General features: G+C 49.7%; 1 protein-coding gene across 1 annotated transcript in view; it reads left to right on the top strand.

Annotated features, from left to right (window-relative positions):
* Positions 1-19,953, top strand: part of LOC140413224 (2'-5'-oligoadenylate synthase-like protein 2) — a 126,122-nt gene that overhangs the window by 55,939 nt on the left and 50,230 nt on the right. Inside the window, exon 6 of the mRNA XM_072500892.1 lies at positions 2,336-2,807. Coding sequence (XP_072356993.1) covers positions 2,336-2,807 — 472 coding nt within the window. The remainder of the gene's footprint in view (positions 1-2,335; positions 2,808-19,953) is intronic.

Here is a 19,953-nt window from a genome sequence, read left to right as displayed (position 1 = left end):
AAACCAGCTCCTAGCCCACTGTTAAACCAGCCCCTAGACAAGGGCCTGGAGCGAGAGTGGAGCCCTGAGGCAAGCCATAGTAGGAACAGAACCCATGGGGAGCCAGAGCAAGAGTGAGGCCTGAAACAAGGCCAACGTCCATGGAATGTGAGAGAGCGAGTGTGAATGAGAATGAATGTTTGAGTGCAAGAAAGTGAGAGTGTGCATGAGAGAGAGTGAGAAAGAAAGAGGGAGAATATTCATGTCTGTGTGTGAGAGAAGTGGAGAGTGTGTTTGTCAGAGAGAGGGGAGAGAGTGTGAATGTGAGAGAGGGGAGAGTATGTGTGTGAGAGAGAGTGGGTGTGTGAGAGAGAGGGGAGAGTGTGTGTGTGTGAGAGCGAGGGGAGAGTAACTGTTTGTGAGAGAGGGGGGAGAGTGTGTGTGAGAGACAGAGGGAGAGTGTATTTGTGCGTGAGAGAGGGGAGCGTTTGTTTGTGAGAAAGAGGGGAGAGAGTGGTGTGTGAGAGAGGGGAGAGTGTGTGTGTCTGAAAGAGGGGAGAGAGTGTGTGTGAGAGAGAGGGGAGAGTGTGTGTGTGAGAGAGGGGAGAGTGTGTATGTGAGAGAGGGGAGTGTTTGTGTGAGAGAGGGGAGAGAGTGTGTGTGTGAGAGAGAGAGTGTTTGTGTAAGAGAGAGAGTATGTGTGTGTGAGAGAGAGAGAGTGTGTGTGAAAGAGGAGAGAGTGTGTGTGTGAGGGAGAGGAGAGTGTGTGTGAGGGAGAGGAGAGTGTGTGTGTGTGCGAGAGGGAGAGTGTGTGTGTGTGAGAGAGGGGAGAGTGTGTGTGAGAGAGAGGAGCGAGTGTGTGAGAGAGAGGAGAGAGTATGCGTGCATGTGAGAAGGGAGAGTGTGTGTGTGAGAGTTGAAAGTGTGTGTGAGAGGGTTGAGTGTGTGTGAGAGAGGGGAGAGTGTCCATGTGTGAGAGAGAGGGTTGAATATGTGTGAGAGGGGAGAGTGTGTGTGTGTGAGGGAGGGTTGAGTGTGTGTGAGGGGAGAGTATCTGTGTGTGACAGAGGGTTGAGTGTGTGTGAGAGAGAGGGGAGAGTGTGTGTGTATGAGAGAGAGGAGAGTGTGTATGAGAGAGGGGGGAAGAGTGTGTGCGTGTGAGAGAGAGGGGAGAGTGTGTGTATGAGAGAGGGGAGAGTGTCTGTATGTGAGAGAGAGGGTTGAGTTTGTGTGAGAGGGGAGAGTGTGTGTGTATGAGAAAGAGAGGAGAGTGTATGAGAGGGGGGAAGAGTGCGTGCGTGTGAGAGAGGGGAGAGGGTCTGTGTGTGAGAGAGAGGGTTAAGTGTGTGTGAGAGAGAGGGTTGAGTGTGTGTGAGAGAGGGGAAGAGTGTGTGCGTGTGAGAGAGAGGGGAGTGTGTGTGTGAGAGAGGGGAGAGTGTCTGTGTGTGTGAGAGAGAGGGGAGTGTGTGTGTGAGAGAGAGGGGAGAGTGTGTGTAAGAGAGGGGAGAGTGTGTGTGTGAGAGAGGGGAGAGAGTGTGTGTGTGAGAGAGGGGAAAGAGTGTGTGTGTGAGAGATAGGGGAGAGTGTGTGTCAGAGAGGGGAGAGTGTGTGTGTGAGAGGGGCGAGTGTCTGTGTGCGTGAGAGAGGGGAGAGTGGGTGTGTGTGAGAGAGAGGGGAGTGTGTGTGTGAGTGGGGAGAGTGTGTGTGTGAGAGAGAGGGGAGAGTGTGTGTGTGTGAGTGGGGAGAGTGTGTGTGAGAGAGAGGGGAGAGTGTGTGTGTGTGAGTGGGGAGAGTGTGTGTGTATGAGAGAGGGGAGTGTGTACTAGCTCATTCACAGTCTGAGTTCTCATAAAGCCTCGCCCCCATACACCAACAAACATTCTCACCCAGTCTCACAGTGGGTGAGTGAGTGAGCACCCAGAGACAGCAGTAAGCCGGACTCACCCTCTCACACTCAAATGGAGAACCTTATTTATTACTCAGTTTAAATGATCAATTTACCACTTTGACTTTTTTTTTGCTGAGCAAGTTGTTATTTTCTCACATTAACTGTTACTTTTTAAATTCACATTTAATGTTGTGTCGTCATTTTTCAGAAATTTCCTCTTTGGCCCCTTGAGTGAGAAAAACCATTGACTTGTGGCTTTCCGTGCTTAACGGTTGGACACACCTAGTCAGAGCTCAGTCACCACTTGTGTGAGATACTGGAATGTATTTATCACCTCAGCCAGGATCAGTCAGGAGAGGCAGAAAGAAGATTAGGGAGATGTTGTTCTTAGTGTATTTAGTAAAAAAGGACACAATTGTCTTTCCAGCTCCCATCATGTTTTATCTCTTTTTTTTTAACTTGTCTTAGCCAATGAAAGAATTTGAAATCACTGTGTTTCGATTGGATGGTACCTCATTAAACCTGAATGTCAACATCACCAGCAAAATCTCAATGATCAAGGACGTCATCCAGCGACAATGGAATGTTCCAGCATCCCAGCAGCGCCTGACCTTTAATGAAACCATTCTGGCTGACAACACATCCTTGTTAGATTCCGGAATATTCTTTGATGCAAACCTCCAGCTACTCATGATAAAACCAATGGAGATATTCGCCCGGGATACAGATGGGCGTACGATGAAAATTGATGTGCTCCCAACTGACACCGTTTCCAGCCTGAAAACTAAGATTGAATCTCTGAAGCGCATTTCGTCAAGCCAATATTACCTGACCTTTGAATCAAAACCAATAGAAGATGGCCATACGCTGGAATACTACGGCATTAAACAACATTCCGAAATCACCATCCACTTGCGTCTCCGCGGAGGCAAGAAAATTTGAAATTAGTAGCAATACCAATAGCTTTTAAATGAATTTCATAATGACACCATAGCAAAGGGATCAAATTAGAATTAGTTTCAATTGTATAGACTGTAGATGAATCCTTTCCACAGATCTGCCTGCATCTGGAAATACCTGAATTTAAAGACATTGTTTGCAAATTTGATAAAAGCTAAAGAAGACGTTAAGTGGACATAATGCTGTGCTTTCTCAAACATGTTTAAACTATTTGTCATTGAAGAAATGGCAATTAACAGATAACAATCATTAACATTTATTTTAGATTATATATAGGCAGCAGTGAATAAATACAGCTTCTTTAAAGTAGGATTGATTTGACTGATTTTGCTCATAGACAATGTATTCATTTGCTGTAATTAACCAACCTATGAATATTTTACATTTGATTAAATATTAAGATATTGAGTAGATTGTTAAATATTTTGTGCATATTACAATAACCAAAACATCATAGGGTCATTGAGCAACGAAGGAGGTCATTAGACCATCATGTTTGTGTCGGCTATTTGAGGGAGCTATTCAATTATTCACATTCTTTGAAAATGTCTCCTTTTCAAGCACATAATCCTGTTTTCTTTTGATGATTACTACTGAACCTGTTTCTACAGTATCACAGTATCACTATCTGTAGCGCACAAAGACTCCGTGAGACGAATAGAGTGAAGTCGATGTGGCTTTATTAAGCGTGTCTGTTCCCCCGCAGCTCGATAGTAGAATGGCCAGCGGTGGAGGACTCCGGCTTCTTATACTCCGCCTTCAGGGCGGAGCTAGAGGTCAACAGCCAACCAGGACCCGGGATCTATCAGCCAATGACATTAGGGCTTCCAGTCCCACATGACCCCCAATACATACTACCACATTCACCCCTTGTCAAAAATGAACCCGGCGGGGTGATGCTTCGTATGGTGGTAAGGGTTTACAGGGCTGGTCCTGGGAGGAAAAACATTCACATGGCAATACAGCATTGTACAATTTTGTCCTGTTTCAACTATTTACAGAGGGAATAGGGAGAAAAGCAAAAATGTTCTTGTGAAAAGTCTATATTTTGGTTTAGATCGACGCCACGAGTCGGTCGGGCGGTCTGGTCGTCCGTGTCGATCGCCTCGGCCCCGGTGGTGGTGGTGGTGCTTGTACCGGTGTTGTCGTCTCCGGGAGCCTTACGGTTTCAGCTTGGGCTTTATCCTTGGTCGGGCCTGAGGGAAGGGGAACCGATCCTCCTGGGAAGGGGGCGGTCGCGGGGTGCGGCGGTGGCAGGAAGGGGGGGGGGGTTGGGTGAATGGTGTCGGGGGGGTGTGTGTGTTGCCGGCGGGCGCCAGATCCCGCAGGGAGACCGTGTCCTGTCGGCCGTCGGGGTACTCCACATAAGCGTACTGCGGGTTTGCGTGGAGGAGGTGAACCCTTTCGACCAACGGGTCCGCCTTATGTGCCCGCACACGCTTTCGGAGCAAGATGGGTCCTGGGGCCGCCAGCCAGGTCGGCAGCGACGTTCCAGAGGAGGACCTCCTAGGGAAGACAAGGAGACGCTCATGAGGCGTTTGATTAGTGCTCGTACATAATAACGACCGGATGGAGTGGAGAGCGTCCGGGAGGACCTCCTGCCACCGTGAAACTGGGAGGTCCCTGGACCATAGGGCCACTAGGACGGCCTTCCAGACCGTGCCGTTCTCCCTCTCTACTTGCCCGTTCCCCCGGGGGTTGTAGCTGGTCGTCCTGCTTGAGGCTATGCCCTTATTGAGCAGGAACTGGCGCAGCTCGTCACTCATGAAAGAGGACCCCCTGTCGCTGTGGACGTATGCGGGGTAACCGAACAGTGTGAAGATGCTGTTCAGGGCTTTAATAACTGTGGCCGCGGTCATGTCAGAGCAGGGAATGGCAAAAGGGAAGCGGAAGTATTCGTCCACCACATTAAGAAAATATGCGTTGCGGTCGGTGGAGGGGAGGGCCCTTTGAAATCGAGACTGAGGCGTTCAAAGGGGCGGGAAGCCTTAATCAGGTGCGCTCCATCCGGCCTGAAAAAATGCGGTTTGCATTCCGCGCAGATGTGGCAGTCCCTTGTGACTGTACGGACCTCCTCTAAAGAGTATGGGAGATTGCGGGACTTGATGAAGTGGAAAAACCGAGTGACCCCCGGGTGGCAGAGGTCCTCGTGGAGGGTTTGGAGGCGGTTAATTTGTGCGTTGGCACATGTGCCGCGGGATAGGGCATCGGACGGCTCGTTCAGCTTTCCGGGACGATACAAAATCTCGTAGTTGAAGGTGGAGAGCTCGATCCTCCACCTTAAGATCTTGTCGTTTTTGATTTTGCCCCGCAGTGCATTATCGAACATGAAGGCTACCGACCGTTGGTCCGTGAGGAGAGTGAATCTCCTGCCGGCCAGGTAATGCCTCCAATGTCGCACAGCTTCCACTATGGCTTGGGCTTCCTTTTCCACTGAGGAGTGGCGGATTTCTGAGGCGTGGAGGGTTCGGGAGAAAATGTCCACGGGTCTGCCCGCTTGGTTAAGGGTGGCCGCTAGAGCTACGTCGGAGGCGTCGCTCTCGACCTGGAAGGGGAGGGACTCGTTGACGGCGCGCATCGTGGCCTTTGCAATATCCCCTTTGATGCGGCTGAAGGCCTGGCAAGCCTCTGTCGACAGAGGGAAGGTCGTGGTCTGTATTAGGGGGCGGGCCTTGTCTGCGTACTGGGGGACCCACTGGGCGTAGTATGAAAAGAACCCCAGGCAGCGTTTCAGGGCTTTTGGGCAGTGCGGGACGGGGAATTCCATGAGAGCGCGCATACTTTCGGGGTCGAGGCCTACTATCCCATTGCGCACTACGTAGCCCAGAATGGCTAGCCGATTGGTGCTAAAAACGCACTTGTCCTCGTTGTACGTGAACATAGAACATAGAAAATACAGCACAGAACAGGCCCTTCGGCCCACGATGTTGTGCCGAACCTTTGTCCTAGATTAATCATAGATTATCATTGAATTTACAGTGCAGAAGGAGGCCATTCGGCCCATTGAGTCTGCACCGGCTCACGGAAAGAGCACCCTACCCAAACTCAACACCTCCACCCAACACCAAGGGCAATTTGGACATTAAGGGCAATTTATCATTGGCCAATTCACCTAACCCGCACATCTTTGGACTGTGGGAGGAAACCGGAGCACCCGGAGGAAACCCACGCAGACACGGGGAGGACGTGCAGACTCCGCACAGACAGTGACCCAAGCCGGAATCGAACCTGGGACCCTGGAGCTGTGAAGCAATTGTGCTATCCACAATGCTACCGTGCTGCCCTTGAGAACAAATAAATCTACACTATATCATTTTACCGTAATCCATGTACCTATCCAATAGCTGCTTGAAGGTCCCTAATGTCTCCGACTCAACTACTTCCACAGGCAGTGCATTCCATGCCCCCACTACTCTCTGGGTAAAGAACCTACCTCTGATATCCCTCCTATGTCTTCCACCTTTTACCTTAAATTTATGTCCCCTTGTAATGGTTTGTTCCACCCGGGGAAAAAGTCTCTGACTGTCTACTCTATCTATTCCCCTGATCATCTTATAAACCTCTATCAAGTCGCCCCTCATCCTTCTCCGTTCTAATGAGAAAAGGCCTAGCACCCTCAACCTTTCCTCGTAAGACCTACTCTCCATTCCAGGCAACATCCTGGTAAATCTTCTTTGCACCTTTTCCAAAGCTTCCACATCCTTCCTAAAATGAGGCGACCAAAACTGTACACAATACTCCAAATGTGGCCTTACCAAAGATTGTACAGCTGCATCATCACCTCACGGCTCTTAAATTCAATCCCTCTGTTAATGAACGCGAGCACACCATAGGCCTTCTTCACAGCTCTATCCACTTGAGTGGCAACTTTCAAAGATGTATGAACATAGACCCCAAGATCTCTCTGCTCCTCCACATTGACAAGAACTCTACCGTTAACCCTGTATTCCGCATTCATATTTGTCCTTCCAAAATGGACAACCTCACACTTTTCAGGGTTAAACTCCATCTGCCACTTCTCAGCCCAGCTCTGCATCCTATCTATGTCTCTTTGCAGCCGACAACAGCCCTCCTTACTATCCACAACTCCACCAATCTTCGTATCATAGAACATAGAACATAGAACATTACAGCGCAGTACAGGCCCTTCGGCCCACGATGTTGCACCGAAACAAAAGCCATCTAACCTACACTATGCCATTATCATCCATATGTTTATCCAATAAACTTTTAAATGCCCTCAATGTTGGCGAGTTCACTACTGTAGCAGGTAGGGCATTCCACGGCCTCACTACTCTTTGCGTAAAGAACCTACCTCTGACCTCTGTCCTATATCTATTACCCCTCAGTTTAAAGCTATGTCCCCTCGTGCCAGCCATTTCCATCCGCGGGAGAAGGCTCTCACTGTCCACCCTATCTAACCCCCTGATCATCCTTGTCTATCCTCAAGTTTTTCAAAATGCCCAACACATCTTCCTTCCTAACAAGTATCGTCTGCAAATTTACTGACCCACCCTTCAACTCCCTCATCCAAGTCATTAATGAAAATCACAAACAGCAGAGGACCCAGAACTGATCCCTGCGGTACGCCACTGGTAACTGGGATCCAGGCTGAATATTTGCCATCCACCACCACTCTCTGACTTCTATCGGTTAACCAGTTCGTTATCCAACTGGCCAAATTTCCCACTATCCCATGCCTCCTTACTTTCTGCATAAGCCTACCATGGGGAACTTTATCAAATGCCTTACTAAAATCCATGTACACTACATCCACTGCTTTACCTTCATCCACATGCTTGGTCACCTCCTCAAAGAATTCAATAAGATTTGTAAGGCAAGACCTACCCCTCACAAATCCGTGCTGACTATCCCTAATCAAGCAGTGTCTTTCCAGATGCTCAGAAATCCTATCCTTCAGTACCCTTTCCATTACTTTGCCTACCACCGAAGTAAGACTAACTGGCCTGTAATTCCCAGGGTTATCCCTAGTCCCTTTTTTGAACAGGGGCACGACATTCGCCACTCTCCAATCCCCTGGTACCACCCCTGTTGCCAGTGAGGACGAAAAGATCATTGCCAACGGCTCTGCAATTTCATCTCTTGCTTCCCATAGAATCCTTGGATATATCCCGTCAGGCCCGGGGGACTTGTCTATCCTCAAGTTTTTCAAAATGCCCAACACATCCTCCTTCCTAACAAGTATTTCCTCGAGCTTACCAATCTGTTTCACACTGTCCTCTCCAACAATATCGTCCCTCTCATTTGTAAATACAGAAGAAAAGTACTCGTTCAAGACCTCTCCTATCTCTTCAGACTCAATACACAATCTCCCGCTACTGTCCTTGATCGGACCTACCCTCGCTCTAGTCATTCTCATATTCCTCACATATGTGTAAAAGGCCTTGGGGTTTTCCTTGATCCTACCCGCCAAAGATTGTTCATGCCCTCTCTTAGCTCTCCTAATCCCTTTCTTCAGTTCCCTCCTGGCTATCTTGTATCCCTCCAATGCCCTGTCTGAACCTTGTTTCCTCAGCCTTACATAAGTCACCTTTTTCCTCTTAACAAGACATTCAACCTCTCTTGTCAACCATGGTTCCCTCACTCGACCATCTCTTCCCTGCCTGACAGGGACATACATATCAAGGACACGTAGCACCTGTTCCTTGAACAAGTTCCACATTTCACTTGTGTCCTTCCCTGCCAGCCTATGTTCCCAACTTATGCACTTCAATTCTTGTCTGACAACATCGTATTTACCCTTCCCCCAATTGTAAACCTTGCCCTGTTGCACGTACCTATCCCTCTCCATTACTAAAGTGAAAGTCACAGAATTGTGGTCACTATCTCCAAAATGCTCCCCTTCTAACAAATCTATCACTTGCCCTGGTTCATTACCCAGTACTAAATCCAATATTGCCCCTCCTCTGGTCGGACAATCTACATACTGTGTTAGAAAAGCTTCCTGGACACACTGCACAAACACCACCCCATCCAAACTATTTGATCTAAAGAGTTTCCACTCAATATTTGGGAAGTTAAAGTCGCCCATGACTACTACCCTATGACTTCTGCACCTTTCCAAAATTTGTTTCCCAATCTGTTCCTCCACATCTCTGCTACTATTGGGGGGCCTATAGAAAACTCCTAACAAGGTGACTGCTCCTTTCCTATTTCTGACTTCAACCCATACTACCTCAATAGGGTGATACTCCTCGAACTGCCTTTCTGCAGCTGTTATACTATCTCTAATTAATAATGCCACCCCCCCACCTCTTTTACCACCCTCCCTAATCTTATTGAAACATCTATAACCAGGGACCTCCAACAACCATTTCTGCCCCTCTTCTATCCAAGTTTCCGTGATGGCCACCACATCGTAGTCCCAAGTACCGATCCATGCCTTAAGTTCACCCACCTTATTCCTGATGCTTCTTGCGTTGAAGTATACACACTTCAACCCATCTCCGTGCCTGCAAGTACTCTCCTTTGTCAGTGTTCCCTTCCCCACTGCCTCATTACACGCTTTGGCGTCCTGAATATCGGCTACCTTAGTTGCTGGACTACAAATCCGGTTCCCATTCCCCTGCCAAATTAGTTTAAACCCTCCCGAAGAGTACTAGAAAACCTCCCTCCCAGGATATTGGTGCCCCTCTGGTTCAGATGCAACCCGTCCTGCTTGTACAGGTCCCACCTTCCCCAGAATGCGCTCCAATTATCCAAATACCTGAAGCCCTCCCTCCTACACCATTCCTGCAGCCACGTGTTCAACTGCACTCTCTCCCTATTCCTAGCCTCGCTATCACGTGGCACCGGCAACAAACCAGAGATGACAACTCTGTCTGTCCTGGCTTTTAACTTCCAGCTTAACTCCCTAAACTTGTTTATTATCTCCACACCCCTTTTCCTACCTATGTCGTTGGTACCAATGTGCACCACGACTTCTGGCTGCTCACCCTCCCCCTTAAGGATCCTGAAGACACGATCCGAGACATCCCTGGCCCGTGAGGTTCAAGGCTTTGGCGGGCTGGAGGAATTTTTGGAGGTTGGCGTCGTGGTCCTGCTGGTCGTGGACGCAGATGGTTACATTGTCGAGATACGGGAACGTGGTCCGCAACCCATGTTGATCAACCATTCGGTCCATCTCCCGTTGGAAGACCGAGACCCCGTTTGTGACGCCAAATGGGACCCTTAGAAAATGGTATAATCGCCCGTCTGCCTCGAAGGCTGTGTACTTGCGGTCACTTGGGCGGATGGGGAGCTGATGGTAGGCGGACTTGAGGTCCACGGTGGAGAAGACTTTATATTGGGCAATCCGATTGACCATGTCGGATATGCGGGGGAGAGGGTACGCGTCTAGTTGTGTGTACCTGTTGATGGTCTGGCTATAGTCTATGACCATCCTTTGTTTCTCCCCTGTCTTCACAACTACCACCTGCGCTCTCCAGGGACTATTGCTGGCCTGGATTATGCCCTCCTTTAGTAGCCGCTGGACTTCGGACCGAATGAAGGTCCGGTCCTGGGCGCTGTACCGTCTGCTCCTCGTGGCGACGGGTTTGCAATCCGGGGTGAGGTTCGCAAACAAGGACAGGGGTTGCACCTTGAGGGTTGCGAGGCCGCAGATAGTGAGTGGGGGAATTTGAACGTAAGGCTCTGTAGATTGCATTGGAAATCTAATCCCAGTAAGGTAGGGGCGCAGAGTTGGGGAAGGACGTTTAGTTTGTAGTTTTTGAACTCCCCCCCCCTGCACCGTTAGGGTAACTATGCAGAATCCTTGGATCTGTACGGAGTGGGATCCTGCAGCTAGGGAAATCTTTTGTGCGCTGGGATAGGTGGTCAATGAACAGCATCTTACCGTGTCGGGGTGGATAAAGCTCTCCGTGCTCCCGGAGTCGACTAGGCATGGTGTCTCGTGGCCGTTTATTAGCACCGTTGTCGTCGTCGTCTGGAGTGTCCGGGGCCGAGCTTGATCGAGCGTAATTGAAGCGAGACGTGGTTGTAGTAGTGGAGTGGGGTCCGTTGTGTCCGTCCAAGATGGCGTCGGGGATGAACAAAATGGCCGCCCCCATACATCGCACGTGGCTGGGGGGTCACAAGATGGCGGCGGGGGTGGACAAAATGGCCGCCCCCACGCGTCGTACAGGTCTGGGGTGGTCCAAGATGGTGGCGCCCTTCCTCCCCTCGTGTTGGCCAGGACCCAAAATGGCGCCGTCTGCGGGTCGCACATGGGGCGCTGGGGAGCGCTAGGACTGCGCGGAGCCGTCTGCGGGTCGCACGTGGGGCGCTGGGGAGCGCTAGGACCGCGCGGTGCTCCCTCACCGTGGAGCGTGGTGGTCGGGACCCAAAGCGGTAGCGCCGGCGGGTCATACATAGGCTGCGGTGGGGGGGGTTGGGGAGCGTAAGCGGCGTGCAGAGCTCCCAGTTCTCCCGGGACCGCGGTGGTCGGGACACAGAGCGGCTGCGCCTGCGGGTCGTACATGGCGTGCTGGGGGGGTTGGGGAGCGTAAACGGCTTGCAGGGCTCCCTGTTCTCCCGGGACGGCGGCGACCTCGCGGGACCGGCACACAACCGCGTAATGGCCCTTTTTCCCGCAGCTCTTGCAGATAGCTGCGCGGGCCGGGCAGCGCTGTCGGGGGTGTTTCGCCTGGCCGCAGAAATAGCAGCGGGCGCCCCCGGTGCGACTTGGCGTTTGGACCGCGCAAGCCTGAGGGGTGTGCGGGGGGGGGGGGGGTTTGTCGCGACGGGTAAGTTCGGGGCCCAATGGGCTGCCGCGCGGTCGGGGCCGTAGGCGCGGGTATTACGCACGGCCACGTCTAGGGAGGCTGCTAGGGCCCGGGCCTCTGAGAGTCCTAGCGACTCTCTTTCTAGAAGTCTTTGGCGGATTTGGGAGGAATTCATACCTGCCACAAAAGCATCACGCATTAACATGTCCGTGTGTTCATTTGCGTTCACCGAAGGGCAGCTGCAGGCTCGTCCCAAAATCGGCAGCGCGGCGTAGAATTCGTCCATCGATTCTCCGGGACCTTGCCGTCTCGTCGCGAGCTGGTAGCGAGCGTAGATTTGGTTAACTGGGCGGACAGAGAGACTTTTCAGTGCTGCGAACGCCGTCTGGAAATCCTCCGAGTCGTCGATGAGGGAGAAGATCTCCGTGCTCACCCTCGAGTGCAGGACTTGTAGTTTTTGGTCTTCTGTGACCCGGCCGGTGGCCGTTCTGAGGTAGGCCTCGGAGCAAGTCTGCCAGTGCTTGAAGGCTGCTGCCGCGTTCACTGCATGGGGACTGATCCTCAGGCATTCCGGAATGATCCTGAGCTCCATAGTCCTTTTTAGGCACGCTTAATAAATTGTAGCGCACAAAGACTCCGTGAGACGAATAGAGTGAAGTCGATGAGGCTTTATTAAGCGTGTCTGTTCCCCCGCAGCTCGATAGTAGAATGGCCAGCGGGGGAGGACTCCGGCTTCTTATACTCCGCCTTCAGGGCGGAGCTAGAGGTCAACGGCCAACCAGGACCCGGGATCTGTCAGCCAATGACATTGGGGCTTCCAGTCCCACATGACCCCCAATACATACTACCACACTATCTAATGCAGCACAATAAAGATCTTTAATACTAGGGAACCAAATAGTGTCATGGTGGCGCAGTGGTTAGCACTGCTACCTCATGGTGCTGAGAACCGGGTTCGATCCCGGCCCCAGGTCACTAACCATGTGGAGTTTGCACATTCTCCCCGTGTCTGCGTGGGTCTCACCCCCATAACCCAAAGATGTGAAGGCTAAATGGACACGCTAAATTCCCTTAATTGGAAAATTAAAAACAAAATAATGGGGAATCAATGAATCTGGGCCATAACTCTTTCATGGGAGATTTGCCTATGGAGTTCCAGATGATATTTAGCGACTATCTAACCTTTCACTCACATCTGTAGAGACTCTGTTGACATTTCCCATCCACACCTTGTTGGATTTCACAGAGGGACTTCACCTCCCAGCCTCACCTTAAATCTTTAAACACAAAGCAAAATACTGTAGATGCTGGAAAGGTGAAGAAGTGTAGAGAGAGCTGGAAACACACAATGGACCCGGCAACATCTGTGGAGCTGAGCGTTTATTGGTCTTTCTGACCTTTTGATAAAAGTTGGCAACTGTGACCAAGAACAATCTTTAACAAGGAAAAGGTTCGGGAAAGGAGAGGGAAACAGCCAGAGTCACAGGAAAAGAAATAAAATGATAAAAAAAAGGAGCTTGTTAAATAGCAGAATGATATCAGGAAGAGACTACAGGAGGTGTAACAAAACATACAACACACAAATGTGGAAAATGTTCTTTTTTGTTCATTGATGGAAGTGGGTGTCGTTGACTAAATCGGTTTCTCTCTCCACAGATGCTGCCTGACCAGATGAGCATTTTCTGTTTTTAATGTTACATTTCCAACATCTGTATTTTGCTCTTGTAGACAGGTGTGGAGAGTGTGTGAATAGGTCAAAGAATGTGAGTATGGGCAGGTAGAAATGGAGGCACAATAAATTCATAAAGTACAGATAAAGGCATTGGATGAAGCATATATTGTACTGATCCAGTGTTGTCTGATCTTGTGGGTAAGAGATACAGGGGGATGTGAGGGACAGCTGTTTCACACAACTCGCTGGTGATGCACTGGAACTCTGACCCAGTGGCAAAAGCAGAGACGATGGGAACTGGCTGGATTGCTTGACAGGGAACCAGCACTGATTGGATGGGCTGAATGGTCTCTGTGTCTTTATGATCCTCAAATCCATATTTAATATTGCTGTCCAGTCACAAGGGTGGAATTTGTACTTGGCTATGATTTGGATGGTTTGTATATATTTCCCGCATTAATTTTTTGTCACTGGTCTCATGTCTACATATTATTTGTCAGAATTAATCTTTTTCATTGAAATTTCAATAAAATCTGCAATTCTGCACAGTGCCTTTGCGAGCTTTGCATTTTCAAATGGCTCTCACTCATAACATTGATCTGCACATCCACCACTTTGAAATTACATAATCAGAGTTCCACTTTCTGGAATTTCATGGTGTCAAAGTTAACGATTTAGAAGGTTAATTGACGTGGATCCCAAATCCCTTCTGGATTTGTCCTTTAGTGAGCAAGGTCATCGGGATTCACTTTTCCCACTGGCAGCGCACTCCCACCAGTGAGTTTTGTGGTGGTGTGGGGTGGTTTCAATGGGAAATCCCAATGACAAGTGGTGGGAAGATAGAATCCCGACCATCGAACGATGCGCAGTCGAGAAACACACGGCTGGGGCACTGGAGAATCCTGCCCCATCAAAACAATGTGATGGCAAATAGGATATCAATGTGATTGCTCCGAAAGTGTTCACTTCTCAATACTAAACTGTGGTGTGAGTCTAGGATAGTGCTTCCCAAACTATTATCCAAATTGAGCTCATTTTAACACTTGAAGTTGAATATTTAACATTTTGCCTCGGTTTACACGGTGGAGAACATTGATACCATCCCTATATTAACAGGCCATGCAGAGGTAATAGAAAGGGAGGAACTTAGAACAATCATTATCAAAACGGAAACAGTACTAAACAAACTATTGAAGGCAGACAAGTCCCCAGGGCCTGGTGGCCTACATCCTATGGTCTTAAAGCAAGTGGCAGCGCAGATAGTGCATTCATTGGTTATAATATTCCAAAATTCCCTGGATGCGGGAAAGGTTCCAGTGGATTGGAAAAATGCTCATGTAACCCCCTTATTCAAAAAGTGAGGGAGGCAGAAAGTAGGAAATTATACACCAGTTAGTTTAACATCTGTCATTGGGAAATTGTTGGGGTCAATTATTAAGGAGGTAATAACAGGATATTTAGAAAGTCAAAACACAATCCATCAGAGTCAGCATGGCTTTATGATTGGTAAATCATGTTTGACAAACTTCCTCGAAGATGTAACAGGCCAAGTAGATAATGGGGATCCTGTGGCTGTAGAATATCTGGACTTCCAGAAGGCATTTGATAAGGTGCTGCACACAAGGTAAGTTCACTTGGGGTTAAGGGTAATTTATTAGCTTGGATAGAAGACTGGCTAACCAACAGAAGGCAGAGAGTCCAGATAAATGTGTCTTTTTCTGGCTGGCAGGATGTAACTAGCGGGGTGCCACAGTGTTTGGTCCTCAGGCCCCAACTATTTACAATCTATATGAATGACTTGGATACAGGGATAGAAGGTTCTATAGCCAAATTTGCAGGTGACCTTTGGCAAATGGAGTTCAACGTGATAAGTGTGAGGTTGTCCATTTTGGTCGGAAAATGGAAGGACAGCTTATTGTCTAAATGGAGAGAAATTTCAGAGTGTTTCAGTGCAGAGGCGCCTGGGTGTCCTTGTGCACGAATTTTAGAAACCTAGTATGCAGGTACAGCAGGTAATAAGGAAGGAAAATGGAATTTTGGCCTTGAGAGATAAAGGAATAGAGTATAAAAGCAGGGAAGTGTTGCTGCAATTGTGATGTAATTGTATGAGTGTACTGCCAAAATTCCACCAACACATCTCCTGCCCCACCAAGGGCCCCAACATCCCTGACCACTGCTACACAAACTTCAAAGGTGCCTACCTATCCATCCCTGACCGCATTTTGAAAAATTGGGCCACAAGGCGGTGCTCCTTCTCCCAGCACATTATCAGAAACTTAAGCAGGAGAATCTGGTTAAGAAGGTCGTGCAGTGCTGGTTCAAGGCAACGGAACAGCTGCTACCCGAATGCTTGGAGTCAGTGAACTGGTCCATATTCAAGAACTCAGCAGCCAACCGAAACGTGTGTGCCATCACCGTCACAGACTTCATCAGCAAGTGTGTAGAAGATTGCGTGCCAAAAAAAGTAGCACGTTCGTTCCCCAACCAGAACCCATGGTTTAATTGGGAGATTCACTCTCTACTGAAGTCCAGGTCTGAAGTGTTCAAGACAGAAGAAAATGACCTTTACAAGAAATCTAGGTACAACCTCCGCAATGCCATCAGGGACACTAAAATACAATACCAGACTAAGCTGGAGTCACAGACTAACGACGTTAACTCTCGTCGGTTGTGGCAAGGCTAAAACAATATAACCGGCTACAAAGCGAAGCCGAGCAAAATCTCTGGCAACAGAGCACCCCTACCAATGAACACAATGCATTTTATGCTAGTTTCAAGCAGGAAACCAACAAACCATTGTCCACTGCCCCAACAGCCTCGGACACACCCATACCTACCGTCACAGCCTCAGAGGTCAGATCAGCCTGCTTGAAAGTGAGCCCATGGAAATAAGATACAAGCAATAAAATAAATCATCTTTATTGTCACAAGTAGGCTTACATTAACACTGCAATGAAGTTACTGTGAAAAGCCCCTAGTCGCCACATTCCGGCGCCTGTTCGGGTACACAGAGGGAGAATTCAGAATTCTCATCTGATACAGAAAGCAACGGGTCTTGACGGAGTCTCTCGATTAGTAAGTTCGCGGATGACACCAAGGTCGGTGGCGTGGAGGATACAGCAGGAAATAGATCGGTTGGAGACTTGGGCAGAGAAATGGCAAATGGAGTATAATACGGCCAAAAGGGGGATCAGGGGTTATGGGGAGAAGGCAGGATTGAATGGCGGAGCAGACTCGATGGGCCGAGTGGCCTAATTCTGCTCCTATGTCTTATGGTCTTATGGTCTAAATGTGAGGTAATGCATTTTGGTAGGTTTAACATAGAGGCATAAATGGCAAAACACTTAGGAATATAGAAAGTCAGAGAGACCTGGGCGTGCAGGTCCACAGATCTTTGAAGGTGGCAACACAAATGGACAAATGGGGCTGGTTTAGCACAGGGCTAAAGAGCTGGCTTTTAAAGCAGGCCAAGACAGGTCAGCAGCACAGTTCAATTCCCGTACCAGCCTCCCCGAACAGGTGCCGGAATGTGGCAAATAGGGGCTTTTCACAGTATCTTCATTTGAAGCCTACTTGTGACAATAAGCGATTTTCATTTCATTTCACAAGGTAGTCAAGAAAGCATACAAATACTTGCCTTCATTGGATGGGGCATCGAGTATAAAAACTGGCAAGTCATGCTACAGATGTATAGAACCTTGATAAGGCCGCACTTGGAATATTGTGCACAATTCTGGTCGCCACACTACCAGAAGGATGTGGAGGCTTTAGAGAAGGTGCAGAGGAGGTTTACCAGGATGTTGCCTGGTCTGGAGGGTGTTGGTTATGTGGAGAGGCTGAATAGACTCAGACTGTTTTCATTAGAAAGATGGAGATTGAGGGTGACCTGAACGTGGAGAGTGCCTGGAACGCGTTGCCAGGGGAGATTGTGGAAGCAGATACATTAACGGCGTTCAAAAGGCATCTTGACAAATACATGGATAAGATGGATATAGAGGGATACGGCACAAGGAAGTGCTGAGGGTTTTGGCAAAGGTTGGTATCATGACTAGTACAGGTTTGGAGGGCCGAAGGGCCTGTTACTGTGCTCTATTGTTCTTTGTTGTACACTGAGATCCTGCGCAGACCAGCTGGTCGATGTGTTCGCGGACATCTTCAACCTCTCCAGACTCTGTTCCGAGATTCCACCTGCTTCAAGAAGACCACCATCATACCGGTGCCAAGCAACGTGCATCAACGACTACCATCCAGTGGCCTTGACATCTATCATTATGAAGTGCTTCGAGAGGTTGGTCATGAAGCACATCAAATCCATACACCCAGAATGCATTGATCAACTGCAATTCCCATACAGCCACAACCGGTCCACAGCAGATGCCACCTCCCCGGCCCTACACTCACCCTTGGAGCATCTCGACACAAGGACTCCTACATCAGATTCCCATTAATTTCTGACCCACAGACCAGTCAGTAAGGATAAACAACAACACATCCTCCACGATAATCCTCAATACCGGAGCCCCGCAATGCTGCGTACTAAGCCCCCCCTACTACAGTCCCTATACGCACATGACTGTGGCAAAACCCCTTCTCCCTCGGGTGGCTGAACCTCCACGGGTCCACCCCCCCCACCCCCCGCCTATCTGCTCCATAAAGGCGTTCAGTTCCCTTGCCATAGCTGGTTGTTTCCCCGATTTGTGGCTGGATTTTTCCGTCCTTGGGTCCTGTACACAAATCTCCCCCCGGTGAAGAGTTGGTGGGAGTAGGGGATTTCTGTCATGATCTTTGTGATGAAGTCAGCGCCATCCCAAATGGGGGTGTTTACATTCACAAGCACCATCAGTGCCGCTTCCAGGACACTGCCGACCAATACATACCGTCCCCCCAGGTCTGGCACTGTATTCGTTGCTGTAAAGGTTGTCCTTTTACTCAACAGTGTGGCCACCCCCCTCGCCCTCGTCCCATAGCACACTTGGTAGGTCTGTCCTATCCAACTTTTTCTTACCCTCAGTCGGTCCTTTTCCCTCATGCGTCTCTCCTGGAGGAAGACTCAGGCTTTTCTGAATCGTAGAATCCCTACAGTGCAGAAGGAGGCCATTCGGCCCATCGAGTCTGCACCGGCCCTTGGAAAGAGCATCCTACTTAATCCCACGCCGCCACTCTATCCCAGTAAGGCAGTAACCCCACCTAACCTTTTGGACACTGAGGGGCAATTTAGCGTGACCAATCCACCTAACCTGCACATCTTTGGACTGTGGGAGGAAACCGGAGCACCTGGAGGAAACCCACGCAGACACGGGGAGAAAGTGCAACCTCCACACAGATAGTCACCCAAGGCTGGAATTGAACCCAGGACCCTGGAGCTGGGAGGCCGCAGTGCTAACCCCTGTGCTCCGTGCCGCCCATGGGTGCATGGGAAAGCAGGTGGGTGAAGACTCTGGATCTTTTCACTGGGCCATTAATTCCCCTCACATTCCAGGTGGCTATTCTGGTGGGGGGTTCTGTCTCTCACCCCCCACCCCGCCTCCTGTGGGGTTAGCAATACTTACCATGTGGACGTTCCCCTGCCCACCAGGGTTTCCCTTAGTTTGTGGGTCACCCAGGTTGGCACCATTGTCTTCATTGTTCTGGCCACCTCCATGAGCGACCTGTTGTAATCAGCGTTCTACCCTCCTCCCACGTCCCTCTCCCCACCTAGTCCACGATCCCCCGCCTGAGCCCGTCTGTCCTTGCCGTTCCCCCTATCACATACCTTTGTTACCTTCCCGCCCTTGCCTCCTCTCCTTTACCCTTCTCCCCCCCTTGTTGTTCTGTCAGGCGCTCCCTCCCTTTCGGGAGCTGCGCGCATCCAGTCACCACTCCGTTCTTTCCAGAGCCTCTTTGAAGGGGGCCAGTGTGATTTCTATGGCCGACCTCATGGCCAACATGAGGTCCTCCTTGATGGAGTCCCTGTGCTTTGGAGCTCCATTCACTGCCCTGTCGGTGGGTGGGCCACCATTCACGCTGGCCATCCCTCGCGGTCTGCAATATCCTGCTCCGCTTCACCCCATGTATCTGCGACCTTCCTCTCCTCACTCCTGCTGCTTTTACCTTTTGCCAAGCTCTGTGGCTGGGTTGAGGGCTTTTCCTCGGGTAGTTGTTAGTTTAGGGAAAGGGTAGGATGCGATTTTGTTGTTTCAGTGCCCTCTTTTTTTAAAAAAATAATTTTTATTGGGGTTTTCACAAAATATCAACAACAGAAGGAAAAAGAAACCCAATAGAATTAAATACAGAACAGAGTAAAACAACCCCCGTGCCCCCCTCCCCCCTATACATAAATAATTTATTAACACCCTGAGTTAACTCAAAGCAAACCTAGCAAATATATACACCCCCTCAGATCCCCCAGGGTAAATAAACAAAAATAAAATAGAACCCCCCCCCCCCCCCCCGGGTTGCTGCTGCTGACCATTGTCTACCGTTCTGCCAGGAAGTCCAAGAACGGTTGCCACCACCTGAAGAACCCTTGCACCGATCCCCTTAAGGCGTATTTCACCCTCTCCAATTCAATAAACCCTGCCATATCGTTGATCCAGGATTCCACGCTTGGGGGCCTCGCATCCCTCCACTGAAGAAGAATCCTTCGCCGGGCTACCAGGGACGCAAAGGCTAGAATACCGGCCTCTTTCGCCTCCTGCACTCCCGGCTTCCCTGCCACCCCAAATATTGCGAGCCCCCAGCCCGGCTTGACC

The sequence above is a fragment of the Scyliorhinus torazame genome, chromosome 1 (assembly GCF_047496885.1).
Source record: "Scyliorhinus torazame isolate Kashiwa2021f chromosome 1, sScyTor2.1, whole genome shotgun sequence".
NCBI lineage: Eukaryota > Metazoa > Chordata > Chondrichthyes > Carcharhiniformes > Scyliorhinidae > Scyliorhinus > Scyliorhinus torazame.
Note: the sequence above shows the minus strand (reverse complement) of the source record. Positions and strands in the feature narration are given on the sequence as shown.